We start from the raw sequence: 17,495 nt of genomic DNA, 5'->3' as shown, positions 1-17,495 counted from the left end.
ACTTCTTCAGCACGGTTCATCACATATCAACGTAGTTCTGCTTCATCAACTCTGACATAATCAGACAGCGTGACAGCAGGCTCTACCAGGTCACTACACAATGCATCACAGCTTTGACAGCAGGCTCTACCAGGTCACTACACAATACGTCACAGCTTTCAAGGCATGTCATACAATTTTTCTATCGGAGAACTAAAAATTTTCAAATTGCAAACACTCTGACAGCAAGAAGTATGACAAAGTTCTACATTCCAGGTCTTAACATCGACCTGGCCAGCAAATTTACAATGTCTCAAAACACAGGAGACAGCAAATAGCCAATATGGCCACAGCACTTGCCCCAGGGTTTTCTACATAAATACAAATACCTCTGAGCATGGTTACATCACAGACTGTGTGTGTCATGTGGACAATGTTTGTTCACAAGTGGATCACACACTGCCCTATCCACACGTCAGCCTGGCTGACAGCTCACAAAACTTAGCAGGGCCAATACAGGTGAAAACAAACACCAAACATCTAAATATCATATATGTGGTCTCACAGATCATTCCCACTACATGATGAGAGCACTCGCATTGTGTTTGAGTACCTAACACACACTGGTTTAAAAGTACATCGTCCGTTTCATTTCGTTTACCCTAGTCAGCTGGGCACAACATTCCATAATGATCAATTCAATTTTAAAAACTGCTGAGTACATGAATATTTGATAACACAAGAGCAACTGAGAATGACAATTCATTCTGTAAGCAAAACACACCCCCTGCTGTAGAGAGAAAAATATGATGGGGATACATATTGTATGAGATTAAATTAGAGTGGATGGGGAAAAAAATTCAATTCTATTGACATTCTATACCTCACCTCAAACACAATATTTCTTCACAAGTACTTGTAAATGCTTACATTTCCTATATGACATTACCACGGTCTTTTTCTCAAAGCGGTTGTAACGTTACCTCTGTCGCATATACCAAGGGGACACATACCATCAGTATGCAATGTCACAGTGATTAGACGAGCGTTGCGTAACAGCCCATTGGAGAAACCAGGTTCTGGGCTTTAAATTACATGTACCTTAATTCCACTGAAAAACAATTTTAGGCCTTAATTTTGGCGAATCCAAAACCTAACTTGGTTGATTTACTTAACTGGTGTTTTACATCATATTCAAGTCCAAACACTAAAGGCACATTATTACTGACACAATATCTTTGTTTCTCATGCTTGATTTATTGAAAAATGAGAGCTCTTTTCAGGTCTAATTTTGGGCACACTCATCATCATCATGGGGAATGCATAATGGGAAATCCCCACATACATTTTTTTGCTCAAAGGCCTCAGGAAAGAAAACTATTTTTGACTGAGTTCTACTTTTCTTCATACCCACATTTTTTCTCTGTTTTAAACTTCATCATTGTCAATGTTTTAATAACTGTCTGGTGTGCAGAAGCACTTACCGGCTCCCTGTACATCCCATCAGAGAATACCTCCCCATGTTTGCCTTAACTCCCACCCTGAACCACCCTACCAACACTGTGTTTTGTGAGCAGTAGACTCAGACTGACCTTTGAGGCCTGTGGGTTCTTGACCACATGTTTGCGGGCGGGTTTCACACCGTTAGCGATGGACCTCTTCCACAGGATGAACTTACTGCGGCGACGCCCCTTGTCCCCTTGAGGTAGCTGCCCATTGTACCTGGAACAATCAGAATGTGATGTTACTTTGCATCAAAATCCATCTTTATTTACAACATTTTATGAAATTGGTTCCTGGGTCACGATTATGGAGGAGAATGAAAAGGGCCTGACAGGCATGATGCTAACTAGAAATGTGACAGAGGGTCTCCAAATACTTAGACATGATGTTAGCTAGAAATGTGACAGAAGGTCTCCAAATACTTAGACATGATGTTAGCTAGAAATGTGACAGAGGGTCTCCAAATACTTAGACATGATGTTAGCTAGAAATGTGACAGAGGGTCTCCAAATACTTAGGCATGATGTTAGCTAGAAATGTGACAGAGGGTCTCCAAATACTTAGACATGATGTTATCTAGAAATGTGACAGAGGGTCTCCAAATACTTAGGCATGATGTTAGCTAGAAATGTGACAGAGGGTCTCCAAATACTTAGACATGATGTTAGCTAGAAATGTGACAGACGGTCTCCAAATACTTAGACATGATGTTAGCTAGAAATGTGACAGAGGGTCTCCAAATACTTAGACATGATGTTATCTAGAAATGTGACAGAGGGTCTCCAAATACTTAGACATGATGTTAGCTAGAAATGTGACAGAGGGTCTCCAAATACTTAGGCATGATGTTAGCTAGAAATGTGACAGAGGGTCTCCAAATACTTAGACATGATGTTAGCTAGAAATGTGACAGAAGGTCTCCAAACACTTAGGCATGATGTTAGCTAGAAATGTGACAGAGGGTCTCCAAATACTTAGACATGATGTTAGCTAGAAATGTGACAGAGGGTCTCCAAATACTTAGGCATGATGTTATCTAGAAATGCGACAGAGGGTCCCCAAATACTTAGGCATGATGTTATCTAGAAATGTGACAGAGGGTCCCCAAATACTTAGACATGATGCTAGCTAGAAATATGACAGAGGGTCTCCAAATACTTAGACATGATGTTAGCTAGAAGTGAGGACATTATATTTGAGCAAGGTGTCCAGATCTTCTTTCTTTCCTATCTCTCCCATGTTAAATGTGCTCAAAACATGGATTTCAAATCACACCAATTTTATTGTTTCAGCTGTCAGATGGATGGACAGGTGTATAACTGGCAGTTTCAAACCATTATCCAAGGCAGCACGGAGTCCAGATTCTGGGTTTGTGCTGTGGTGTTGTCCCTGTGTTTGAGCTACAAGTAAGTATTCTACACCTCCCTGATTACTTCCCATGCCCCTGTCACAACCCCCAAACACACATACACCAGAATCCTCGCCCCCCCCCCCCCCCAATGACAAGCACCATCTGCTGTAGCCAACCCCCCCCCCCCCTGTTGGTTTGCCACTGCACTCAGCACATCTTTTGATACCCCCTGAGTAAGGTACTGTTCCCTCATGTCCCCCTGTGGACTGAGTGTGGTACAGCAGGACTGCCTGTCCCTGACCAGTCCCCACCAGCCACATGTACAGTCAACATCCTCCTGACCTATCCCACAGGATACCAAATACATCCTTCACAGAATGCTGCTGCTACTACTACTGCTGATGTTGCTGTCCCAAGCATGCTCCCCGTCAGCAAGCCCTCAGCCTCTGATCCCACAGAGATGTACATCCGTGTACATGTACAACTGAATGTACAACTAGAAGCAAAATACATGTAACTTAAAAAGCTATTGTCCGAAAGATACGTTAGATAAATCAGTTTGAGATTGTCAAATATACATGTACACTGGAATATTCCAAAAGTGAAATGCAGACACATGTAACATAATAAAACTTTGAAAGATATATGTGAAATGCAGACACATGTAACATAATAAAACTTTGAAAGATGTATGTGAAATGCAGACACATGTAACATAATAAAACTTTGAAAGATGTATGTGAAATGCAGGCAAATGTAACATAATAAAACTTTGAAAGATGTATGTGAAATGCAGGCACATGTAACATAATAAAACTTTGAAAGATGTATGTGAAATGCAGACACATGTAACATAATAAAACTTTGAAAGATGTATGTGAAATGCAGACACATGTAACATAATAAAACTTTGAAAGATGTATGTAAGATAAAGTTTAAACAAGTTTAAAGTAAATGTATTCACACACATAAATGTGAAATGGAGAGTTGAACAGATGGACAGATAGACAAATGAACAAATGGACATATGGGCAGATGAACACACGGACAGAAGAACAGATGGACAAACCTAATAACAATGCCTTAAGCCTATCGCATATATATCAACATGCATCAAGTCAAGCAATCTTGGCATGATGCCAGTATCACCTCAGATAAATTCAAACACATATTTCCTCATTCAAAACTTTATTCATCTGACTGATGTTGTTCCCGAACAAATACTATGTCACAGAACAAATAGGAAATTTTAAAGGCCAAGAAAGAAGAAATTTGTAATCAATTTTCATTATTTGAAATCAAAAAGAGCTTCTTAAAGAGAAGTAGGAGTACTTCTCTTTTGAATTGTAATGCAATTGTAATGTGAAGAGGGGAGCCAATGTATATCCACGTATGTGATAGTCCCAGGTCTGACTTAACAGTCTGCAACTGGCATACAAAAATATATACGGGGCACAGCTGAAAACGAACAGAGCATGCCGTAAAGCCTCCGGTCATTTTGGACAGGAAAAAAAAAGAGAACAAATCAACCCTAATATTAACATTAAGATAGAAACTATTAGCAGTTTTCAGCTGGAGGCTAAGCAATTATCTACTTTATAGAGGGGATCAGAACAGATTTACCATTCCTTTATTTGTTTTCATTACATTAATTAAATACAGGCTGGTTAATTTTACCAAGACCAAAACATTAGGAGTTTACACCTGAGCAGAAGCAGTGTTACAGTTTTTCAGAAGTCCCCTGGTGAGGGAAAGCTAAAGGCTAAGGTGAAGCCAAAGATAGTAAAATGATGCTGAGTGACATGGTCCTCTCACACAACATAAACAACAGAATTACCTCATTCCCATGTACATGTGGAGAAGTAGATACATGTTCTGGGGCTTGTGACCATGACAAAACAAATGACATTAAAAAAAAATACAGCAAATGAATTAAAAAAATTATATTCATTTTCAGAGCCAAATAAAAATCATAAAATAATACTATTTATCCTGAAACTACCATTTTTTCAATAGGATATCAGCCTACCCTTCAAACAAATGTGAAAACACCTTTCCAAGGTTGACAGAACCATTACATTCAGGCAATGTGCAGCTGAGTCCTGAGCAAAATGTTACCCCAGGTATGTTCTACCGGTAATAGACAGGTACAGGTAATAGGCAGGTACAGGTAATAGACAGGTACAGGTAATAGGCAGGTACAGGTAATAGGCTGGTACAGGTAATAGGCAGGTACAGGTAATAGACAGGTACAGGTAATAGGCAGGTACAGGTAATAGACAGGTACAGGTAATAGACAGGTACAGGTAATAGGCAGGTACAGGTAATAGACAGGTACAGGTAATAGGCAGGTACAGGTAATAGACAGGTACAGGTAATAGGCAGGTACAGGTAATAGACAGGTACAGGTAATAGGCAGGTACAGGTAATAGACAGGTACAGGTAATAGGCAGGTACAGGTAATAGACAGGTACAGGTAATAGGCAGGTACAGGTAATAGACAGGTACAGGTAATAGGCAGGTACACATACTATCACAGTAAGGGTAGCAGAAAGGTACATGTACTATCACAGTACAGGTAACAGACAGGTACATGTACTATCACAGTACAGGTAACAGAAAGGTACATGTACTATCACAGTACAGGTAACAGGCAGGTACATGTACTATCACAGTACAGGTAACAGACAGGTACATGTACTATCACAGTAAGGTACATGTACTATCACAGTGCAGGTAACAGTCAGGTACATGTACTACCAGAGTACAGGTAACAGAAAGGTACATGTACTATCACAGTACAGGTAAGAGACAGGTGCATGTAGTATCACAGTACAGGTAAGAGACAGGTGCATGTACTATCACAGTACAGGTAACAGGCAGGTACATGTACTATCACAGTACAGGTAACAGACAGGTACATGTACTATCACAGTACAGGTAACAGAAAGGTACATGTACTACCACAGTACTGGTAACAGAAAGGTACATGTACTATCACAGTAAAGGTAACAGAAAGGTACATGTAGCATCACAGTACAGGTAACAGGCAGGTACATGCACTATCACAGTACAGGTAATAGGCAGGTACATGTAGCATCACAGTACAGGTAACAGACAGGTACATGTACTATCACAGTAAAGGTAACACAAAGGTACATGTACAACCAGAGTACAGGTAACAGAAAGGTACATGTACTATCACAGTGCAGGTAACAGACAGGTACATGTACTATCACAGTAAGGTACATGTACTATCACAGTAAAGGTAACAGTCAGGTACATGTACTACCAGAGTACAGGTAACAGAAAGGTACATGTACTATCACAGTACAGGTAAGAGACAGGTACATGTAGTATCACAGTACAGGTAAGAGACAGGTGCATGTACTATCACAGCACAGGTAAGAGACAGGTGCATGTACTATCACAGCCCAGGTAAGAGACAGGTATATGTACTATCACTGTACAGGTAAGAGACAGGTATATGTACTATCACAGTAATGGGATTAGTTACAAAGGGAGTCTCCACTGTCACAATCACATCAATGGAACAATAAATCAGGTCAACCATAAACATTCTTGATGGTTTATAAATGTACATAGCACACAGAAAGTTAATACCGATAGTTGACAAACACTAACATACAGGAACTGCAGAACAAAAAGAAAAGTTACTTCAATTCAGATGTTAGCAAATATATACGGACTACAAAAGCATTTACTAAAAGATTTCTTTTCCCAGAAAGATGGCAAGCCAACTAATATTGGGATATGCTGGGAGTCTTCTGGACTGTCTGTTAGCTGACTATTGCCTTATTTGACAACAACTTCCGGCCTGTTGGCTGGCTATTGAATTTTAACAACAGCTTCTGCTCTGTTAGCTGACTATTGCCTTATTTGACAACAACTTCTGGTCTGTTAGTTGACTATTGCCTTATTTAACAACAACTTCTGGTCTGTTGGCTGACTATTGCCTTATTTGACTACAACTTCTGTTCTGGCTGGATATTGACTCTTGACTACAACTTCTGGTCTGTTGGCTGACTATTGCCTTATTTGACAACAACTTCTGGTCTATTAGTTGACTATTCCCTTATTTAACAACAACTTCTGGTCTGTTGGCTGACTACTGCCTTATTTGACTACAACTTCTGGTCTGTTGACTGGCTATTGCCTTATTTGACAACTTCTGGTCTGTTCGCTGACTATTGCCTTATCTGACAACAACTTCTGGTCTGTTGGCTGACTATTGACTTTTGACTACAACTTCTGGTCTGTTGGCTGACTATTGCCTTATTTGACAACAACTTCTGGTCTGTTGGCTGACTATTGCCTTATTTGACAACAACTTCTGGTCTGTTGGCTGGCTATTGACTTTTGACTACAACTTCTTGTCTGTTAACTGGCTACTGCCTTTTGGCAACAACTTCTGGTGTGTTAGCTGGATATTGCCCATTGACAACACCTTTTGGTCTATTAGCTGGCTATTGCCCTTTTACAACAACTTCTGGTGTGTTAACTGGCTATTGCCTTTTGACAACAACTTCCAGGTTTGTTGGTTGGCTGGTAGTTTCGAGTGAACAGCACACTGCTTATCACTGGATAATAACTTTGAACTGGTTTATTAGGTGGTTATTGCTTATGGGTAATAACTTCCCGGTGTCTTCAATAGCTGGTTCCATATGCAATGCGTTACGAATTCCCCTCAACTACTAGCTTCTACATATCAATCAAGCATGTTTTCTTGATGTTCCAGAGAGCCACCATGCCAGGCCAGCTTTGTCACATGTCAGACACATGTCTGTTCTGCCCACAGCAGTTGTGTGTATAAATAACCAGTTAAATAAGCCAAACAATCACTGGGGGATAAGTGCCCAGACAGCTTTTTTTTCTGTCCTTTTTTGTGAGTTTCATATTATGTGTAATGTTCGTATAGCCCACAAGCAGCAGGTAAAGTGTCTGCTCACAACATTATAGGTAACAAAATGAATACTCAGCCTGTGAACAATGCACGTCAGTACATTCTGTACACTTTCTCCTAACACCATACCTAAATCTGCAGGTACAAGCTTGTTATCTGTACACTTTCTCCTAACACCATCCCTAAATCTGCAGGTACAAGCATATTATCTGTACACTTTTTCCTAACACCATCCTTAAATCTGCAGGCACAAGCATGTTATCTGTACACTTTCTCCTAACACCATACCTAAATTTGCAGGTACAAGCATGTTATCAGTAGACTTTCTCCTAACACCATACCTAAATCCTCAGGCACAAGCATGTTATCTGTACACTTTCTCCTAACACCACCCCCTAATCTGCAGGCACAAGCATGTTATCTGTACACTTTCTCCTAACACCATCCCTAAATTTGCAGGTACAAGCATGTTATCGATACACTTTCTCCTCACACCATCCCTAAATCTGCAGGCACAAGCATGTTATCTGTACACTTTCTCCTCACACCATCCCTAAATCTGCAGGCACAAGCATGTTATCTGTACACTTTCTCCTCACACCATCCCTAAATCTGCAGGCACAAGCATGTTATCTGTACACTTTCTCCTAACACCATACCTAAATCTGCAGGCACAAGCATGTTACCTGACATGTGAGGATCATATATTCCCTATTACATCCCTTTGACAAAATTGTGACATTCATTCCATTTATTTCCTGCCACACTGATGATTTACATGTATGTACTGCCTTATAAAAAGTATTGATATATATTTAGATACACTGCATTTACAGGACAGATTGTAAGACGAAAGTAATCCCCACACAGATCTAGCTGTGTCTATCTCAAAAGTATCCTATCTACACAGGTCAATCTTTAACCTGTATGATGTGAACATGGACAAATATCCATGTAACATCATTAGACTGTGGCTGGAGTTTTTTACACGGTAAACCAGCATTATAACTGGACACAATCGAGTCTACACGACAAAAGTGACATCCAGTTACTTAGATAAATGCAGGAGGGAGCTAATGATCAAATGCAAGAGGGAGCTAATGGTCAAATGCAGGAGGGAGCTAATGATCAAATCAAGAGGGAGCTAATGATCAAATGTAATCAGACCAGCTCTATATAACAAACCTTGGTGTCTACATTAAACTTATCACTTAAGCTATCTTTATGTTGCACAAAGTCTTACTGGTCTAATGAGGTGTAAGAATGGACTTTGATCTACATGTTGCACAAGGTCTTACTGGTCTCATGAGGTGTAAGAATGGACCTTGATCTACACATTGCACAAGGTCTACTGGTCTCATGAGGTGTAAGAATGGACCTTGATCTACACGTTGCACAAGGTCTACTGGTCTCATGAGGTGTAAGAACGGACCTTGATCTACACATTGCACAAGGTCTTACTGGTCTCATGAGGTGTAAGAATGGACCTTGATCTACACGTTGCACAAGGTCTACTGGTCTCATGAGGTGTAAGAATGGACCTTGATCTACACGTTGCACAAGGTCTTACTGGTCTCATGAGGTGTAAGAATGGACTTTGATCTACATGTTGCACAAGGTCTTACTGGTCTCATGAGGTGTAAGAATGGACCTTGATCTACACGTTGCACAAGGTCTACTGGTCTCATGAGGTGTAAGAATGGACCTTGATCTACACGTTGCACAAGGTCTACTGGTCTAATGAGGTGTAAGAACGGACATTGTTCTACACAATTTTACAGACGCTTACTTTACCAAGGTCATTCAGTAATTACCTTCCTTAGATGATCACTTCATTCCTCAACAGAAAATTAATAGCATAAACATCATGAACAATAAAATAAACCTAATTTGGCATAGACGTTTTATGTTAAACAATTTATAATGGCCTGAAGTTTCACTGCATGAATGGTTTTGAGCATTTGCTTGAGTACAGAGCAGTTTTTGACATGCCCATGTCAGTGACAGTCGTTCATCAGCACACTGGTATATCATGATACACCGTCCACTACGGAACATCATGGTCAGTTAACTGGGGAGTTCAACAGCACATCACTGTCCTGTTACCCGCAAAGTCTATGTTTGTGTAATAGGGTGACATGATCTAAATACTTCCTTAGAGGAAACTATGAATTGCAGCTCACAGATTGTATGTTCAGATGCCATGCAAAGCCCATACCTTGGGCTACTATTTTGACATAAATTACCAAATATTTAGCTCTCATAGTTTTTGATTTACAGGCAATTAAAAGTATGTACCTTCAAAACCATAAAATTAACTTTACTTTTATTTTATCTTGAGAAGTTACAAACTTAGATAAAACATAAAAGCAGAATTCTAATCACCCACCTGAAACACACTGCCCAGAATACAGCAAAGCTGCATCAAAATTTAAAGCTTAAGATCATTAAGAAATTCAAAAGCTATGAAGAAAATATTTGCACAAATTCTAAGCCATAACTCAAACAGATGTGATTTGCAGTTTTCTGGAAATATAACAAAAAGAAGAATAAAAATAATGTTAATGCTCTAAACAAGAACAACACTGCCCTCCTATAACAATCTAAACAAGAACAACACTGCCCTCCTATAACAATCTAAACAAGAACAACACTGCCCTCCTATAACAATCAAAACAAGAACAACACTGCCCTCCTATAACAATCAAAACAAGAACAACACTGCCCTTCTATAACAATCTAAAAAAGAACAACACTGCCCTCCTATAACAATCTAAACAAGAACAACAATTCCCTCCTATAACAATCAAAACAAGAACAACACTGCCCTCCTATAACAATCAAAACAAGAACAACACTGCCCTCCTATAACATTCTAAAAAAGAACAACACTGCCCTCCCATAACATTCTAAAAAAGAACAACACTGCCCTCCTATAACAATCAAAACAAGAACAACACTGCCCTCCTATAACATTCTAAAAAGAACAACACTGCCCTCCTATAACAATCTAAACAAGAACAACAATTCCCTCCTATAACAATCAAAACAAGAACAACACTGCCCTCCTATAACAATCTAAACAAGAACAACACTGCCCTCCTATAACAATCTAAACAAGAACAACACTGCCCTCCTATAACAATCTAAACAAGAACAACACTGCCCTCCCATAACAATCTAAACAAGAACAACAATTCCCTCCTATAACAATCAAAACAAGAACAACACTGCCCTCCTATAACAATCTAAACAAGAACAACACTGCCCTCCTATAACAATCTAAACAAGAACAACACTGCCCTCTTATAACAAAAAGCAAGAGACAAATGCATTCACTTGATATTTTGACCACTGTGTGCATTTCTTGGTCTGTCCCTATATCAGGACCAATTTACCTTGAAATTATGTATCCTGACAGAGAGAAATGCCAAGAAAGGCACATAATGTTTATGTTTTTTGTTAAAATATCATAAGAATGCATTTGTCACTTGCTTCCTTTTGTAAAAGAAAGGCAGAACAGGCTTCCAGCTTGGAGACCCAATAATTGTTAACCTATACATACAATTCCTACATGTAGTGACACTATTAATGTAAACCTCTATGTAAAATTCCTACATGTAGTGTCACTATTAATGTAAATCTATACGCAAAATTCCTACATGTAGTGACACTATCAATGTAAACCTCCACATAAAATTCCTACATGTAGTGACACTATTAATGTAAATCTATACGTAAAATTCCTACATGTAGTGACACTAGTAACATATACCTCTACATAAAATTCCTACATGTAGTGACACTATTAATGTAAACCTCCACATAAAATTCCTACATGTAATGACAATATTAATGTAAACCTCCACATAATATTCCTACATTAATTAATTACATTCAACACTATTAATGTAAACCTCCACATAATATTCCTACATGTAGTGACACTATTAATGTAAACCTCCACATAAAATTGCTACATGTAATGACACTATTAATGTAAACCTCCTCATAAAATTGCTACATGTAATGACACTATTAATGTAAACCTCTACATAATATTCCTACATGTAGTGACACTATTAATGTAAACCTCCACATAAAATTCCTACATGTAATGACAATATTAATGTAAACCTCCACATAATATTCCTACATGTAGTGACACTATTAATGTAAACCTCCACATAAAATTCCTACATGTAATGACACTATTAATATAAACCTCTATGTAAAATTCCTACATGTAGTGACACTATCAATGTAAACCTCTACATAAAATTCCTACATGTAGTGACACTAGTAATGTAAATCTATACATAAAAGTCCTACTGGTAGTGACACTATTAATGTAAACCTCCACATAATATTCCTACATGTAGTGACACTATTAATGTAAACCTCTACATAATATTCCTACATGTAGTGACACTATTAATGTAAACCTCTATGTAAAATTCCTACATGTAGTGACACTATTAATGTCAACCTCCACATAAAATTCCTACATGTAATGACAATATTAATGTAAACCTCCACATAATATTCCTACATGTAGTGACACTATTAATGTAACCCTCCACATAAAATTGCTACATGTAATGACACTATTAATGTAAACCTCCTCATAAAATTGCTACATGTAATGACACTATTAATGTAAACCTCTACATAATATTCCTACATGTAGTGACACTATTAATGTAAATCTATACATAAAATTCCTACATGTAGTGACACTATCAATGTAAACCTCCACATAAAATTCCTACATGTAGTGACACTATGAATGTAAATCTATACGCAAAATTCCTACATGTAGTGACACTATTAATGTAAACCTCTATGTAAAATTCCTACATGTAGTGACACTATTAATGTAAATCTATACGCAAAATTCCTACATGTAGTGACAATATCAATGTAAACCTCCACATAAAATTCCTGCATATAGTGACACTATTAATGTAAATCTATACATAAAATTCCTACACGTAGCGACACTAATAATGTAAACCTCTACATAATATTCCTACATGTAGTGACACTATTAATATAAACCTCTACATAATATTCCTACATGTAGTGACACTATTAATGTAAACCTCTACATAATATTCCTACATGTAGTGACACTATTAATGTAAACCTCTACATAATATTCCTACATGTAGTGACACTATTAATGTAAACCTCTACATAATATTCCTACATGTAGTGACACTATTAATGTAAACCTCTACATAATATTCCTACATGTAGTGACACTATTAATGTAAATCTATACATAATATTCCTACATGTAGTGACACTATTAATGTAAAGCTACACATAATATTCCTACATGTAGTGACACTATTAATGTAAACCTCTACATAATATTCCTACATGTAGTGACACTATTAATGTAAAGCTACACATAATATTCCTACATGTAGTGACACTATTAATGTAAACCTCCACATAATATTCCTACATGTAGTGACACTATTAATGTAAATCTATACGCAAAATTCCTACATGTAGTGACACTATTAATGTAAACCTCTACGTAAAATTCCTACTGGTAGTGACACTATTAATGTAAATCTATACGCAGAATTCCTACATGTAGTGACACTATTAATGTAAACCTCTATGTAAAATTCCTACATGTAGTGACACTATTAATGTAAACCTCTATGTAAAATTCCTACATGTAGTGACACTATTAATGTAAACCTCTACATAAAATTCCTACATGTAGTGACACTAGTAATGTAAATCTATACATAAAAGTCCTACATGTAGTGACACTATTAATGTAAACCTCCACATAATATTCCTCCATGTAGTGACACTATATATATTAACGCAAACCCCCAGAGGTAAATTTGGACAGAGAATGGCTCATATTGTTCCACATACTCACAATCACCTCTGACAAAGAGGCTAAAAATACTGTAAATCAAATATCTCCTTTACTCGTTGTTGGAACAGATAAGCTTGAGTTATGAGCTGATGAAAGGCAAATGCAATTTTCATACCTGTGCTACGTTTTTTTTTTTTTTATTGGTGTTTTTTTGATACGACGGCGGCCAGCATTATGGTGGGTGGAAACCAGGCAGAGCCCGGGAGAAACCCACGACCATCCGCAGGTTGCTGGCAGACCTTCCCACGTATGGCTGGAGAGGAAGCCAGCATGAGCCCAGGGGAAACCTACGACCATCCGCAGGTTGCTGGCAGACCTTCCCACGTATGACCGGAGAGGAAGCCAGCATGAGCTGGACTTGAACTCACAGTGACCGCATTGGTGAGAGACTCCTGGGTCATTACGCTGCGCTAGTGCGCTAACCAACTGTGCCACAGAGGCCCCCATACCTGTGCTACAGTCAGATATCCATAAATCTAGCTGCTATGCAACATAAATACAAAAACAGTGCTAAGGTTACCATAATCTACAGTGTGAACACATGTACTGTAAATCTTCAACTTTTTAACCTCAAAAGCAGTTTATTTCAGCACAATTTATGCATATAATTATTATGAAAAATTATGCCAAAATAATTTGTTTGTGTCACTACAAAAGCAAGCTTCCCAAAACTTTTCCAATTATTTCTGTACACACCTATGAGTTCTTTCAAAAGTTTTCAAATACTGGTTGCAGAGGCAGTTGAAAAGGCTGATGAATTAGGGTATATGTACAGATATCATACTGCCATTCATCTGGTCAGTCTAAACACAATGATGGATATCATACTGAGTCTAAACACAATGATGGATATCATACTGTCAGTCTAAACACAATGATGGATATCATACTGTCAGTCTAAACACAATGATGGATATCATACTATCATTCATCTGGTCATTATAAATGCAATGATGGCTATCATACTGCAATTCATCTGGTCAGTCTATACACAATGATGGATATTATACTGTCAGTCTAAACACAATGATGGATATCATACTGTCATTCATCTGGTTAGTCTAAACACAATGATAGATATACTGTCTGTCATCTGGTCAGTCTAAAGACAATGATGGATATTATACTGTCATTCATCTAGTCAGTCTAAACACAATGATGGATATTATACTGTCATTCATCTAGTCAGTCTAAACACAATGATGGATATTATACTGTCATTCATCTAGTCAGTCTAAACACAATGATGGATATTATACTGTCATTCATCTAGTCAGTCTAAACACAATGATAGATGTCATACTGTCATTCATCTTGTCAGTATAAACACAATGACAGATTGTGTCTGGTCAGTCTAAACACAATGAATGATATCATACTGTCATTCATCTGGTCAGTCTAAACACAATGATGGATATCATACTGAGTCTAAACACAATGATGGATATCATACTGTCAGTCTAAACACAATGATGGATATCATACTGAGTCTACACACAATGATGGATATCATACTGTCAGTCTAAATACAATGATGGATATCATACTGTCATTCATCTGCTCAGTCTAAACACAATGATATTTAATGTGACCAACACATCCTAATACTTAAGGCATTGACCCACGTCATGAACCATGATGAGGATACACACTGTCCTCATCTACTAAAGACAGACAATCAACTTCATTACAGTATAAATAGTACAGACTATGTTTATATTTAGCAAAGCATAACAACTTACAAATGAGAACCAGCCACAAATTATCTGTGTATATTAACAAGTGTTGTGGATTTCCTTCTGACTAGCAGGTTCTTATCTAGATACCTGTGGCTTTTTTTAAACATTACATGTACATAGTCCGCATTTAGCCAGACTGTAAGGAAAGAATGACTGTCGCAAACCACAAGTGACATTCAGACATTTCTTAGGATTACATAAAAAGCTCAGTCAGTCAGCTTAACGGATCATGTTGGGTATCCTTGACTGAGAACCTGCCTACAGGCGTCCATCAGTAATTTCATCATATCAGCCTGGCTACAGTTGCAGTATCATATATCAGATCTCAGGATAGAAAACTCCTCCCAGCGGTATATCAAATTTACCAGTGCAACTTTGTGGCAAATAAAAACTGGCATGAATTGATATCTCATACCTCTACTTATTTGATAACATGTATAGGTCTGTTCCAGTATCTCATACTTCTGATTATCAGCATACATGTATAGCTCTCTTCCAGTATCTCACACTTTTGATTATCAGCATACATGTACAGCTCTGTTCCAGTATCTCACACTTCTGATTATCAGCATAAATATACAGCTCTGTTCCAGTATCTCACACTTCTGTCTTTCAGCATACATGTATAGCTCTGTTTCAGTATTTCACATTTCTGACTTTCAGCATACATGTACAGCTCTGTTCCAGTATCTCACACTTCTGATTATCAGCATACATGTACATCTCTCTTCCAGTATCTCATACTTCTGATTATCAGCATACATGTACAGCTCTGTTCCAGTATCTCACACTTCTGATTATCAGCATAAATATACAGCTCTGTTCCAGTATCTCACACTTCTGTCTTTCAGCATACATATACAGCTCTGTTCCAGTATCTCACACTTCTGACTTTCAGCACACATGTATAACTCTGTTCCAGTATCTCACACTTCTTATTATCAGTATAAATGTACAGCTCTGTTCCAGTATCTCATACTTCTGATTATCAGCATACATGTACAGCTCTCTTCCAGTATCTCACACTTCTAATTATAAGCATACATGTACAGCTCTCTTCCAGTATCTCATACTTCTAATTATCTGCATACATGTATAGCTCTGTTCCAGTATCTCATACTTCTGACTTTCAGCATACATGTACAGCTTTGTTCCAGTATCTCACACTTCTGATTATCAGCATACATGTCCAGCTCTGTTCCAGTATCTCATACTTTTGACTTTCAGCACACATGTATAGCTCTGTTCCAGTATCTCACACTTCTGATTATCAGCATATATATACAGCTCTGTTCCAGTATCTCACACTTCTGATTATCAGCATACATGTATAGCTCTCTTCCAGTATCTCACACTTTTGACTTTCAGCACACATGTACAGCTCTCTTCCAGTATCTCACACTTCTGATTATCAGCATATACATACAGCTCTGTTCCAGTATCTCACACTTCTGATTATCAGCATACATGTACAGCTCTGTTCCAGTATCTCACACTTCTGATTATCAGCATACATGTATAGCTCTGTTCCAGTATCTCATACTTCTGACTTTCAGCATACATGTACAGCTTTGTTCCAGTATCTCACACTTCTGATTATCAGCATACATGTCCAGCTCTGTTCCAGTATCTCACACTTCCAACTTTCAGCATACATGTATAGCTCTGTTCCAGTATCTCACACTTCTGATTATCAGCATACATGTACAGCTCTGTTCCAGTATCTCATACTTCTGACTTTCAGCATACATGTACAGCTCTGTTCCAGTATCTCACACTTCTAATTATCCGCATACATGTACAGCTCTGTTCCAGTATCTCACACTTCTGATTATCAGCATACATGTACAGCTCTCTTCCAGTATCTCATACTTCTAATTATCTGCATACATGTATAGCTCTGTTCCAGTATCTCATACTTCTGTCTTTCAGCATACATATACAGCTCTGTTCCAGTATCTCACACTTCTGACTTTCAGCACACATGTATAACTCTGTTCCAGTATCTCACACTTCTTATTATCAGTATAAATGTACAGCTCTGTTCCAGTATCTCATACTTCTGATTATCAGCATACATGTACAGCT

At 38.0% G+C, this 17,495-nt stretch overlaps 1 protein-coding gene across 1 annotated transcript in view; it reads right to left on the bottom strand.

The window, feature by feature from the left end:
* The window catches only part of LOC135469349 (uncharacterized), a 54,073-nt gene that overhangs the window by 17,127 nt on the left and 19,451 nt on the right, over positions 1-17,495 (bottom strand). The window contains exon 9 of the mRNA XM_064747977.1: positions 1,572-1,701. Within this exon, the coding sequence (XP_064604047.1) occupies positions 1,572-1,701 (130 nt within the window). The remainder of the gene's footprint in view (positions 1-1,571; positions 1,702-17,495) is intronic.

The sequence above is a fragment of the Liolophura sinensis genome, chromosome 6, assembly GCF_032854445.1.
Source record: "Liolophura sinensis isolate JHLJ2023 chromosome 6, CUHK_Ljap_v2, whole genome shotgun sequence".
NCBI lineage: Eukaryota > Metazoa > Mollusca > Polyplacophora > Chitonida > Chitonidae > Liolophura > Liolophura sinensis.
Note: the sequence above shows the minus strand (reverse complement) of the source record. Positions and strands in the feature narration are given on the sequence as shown.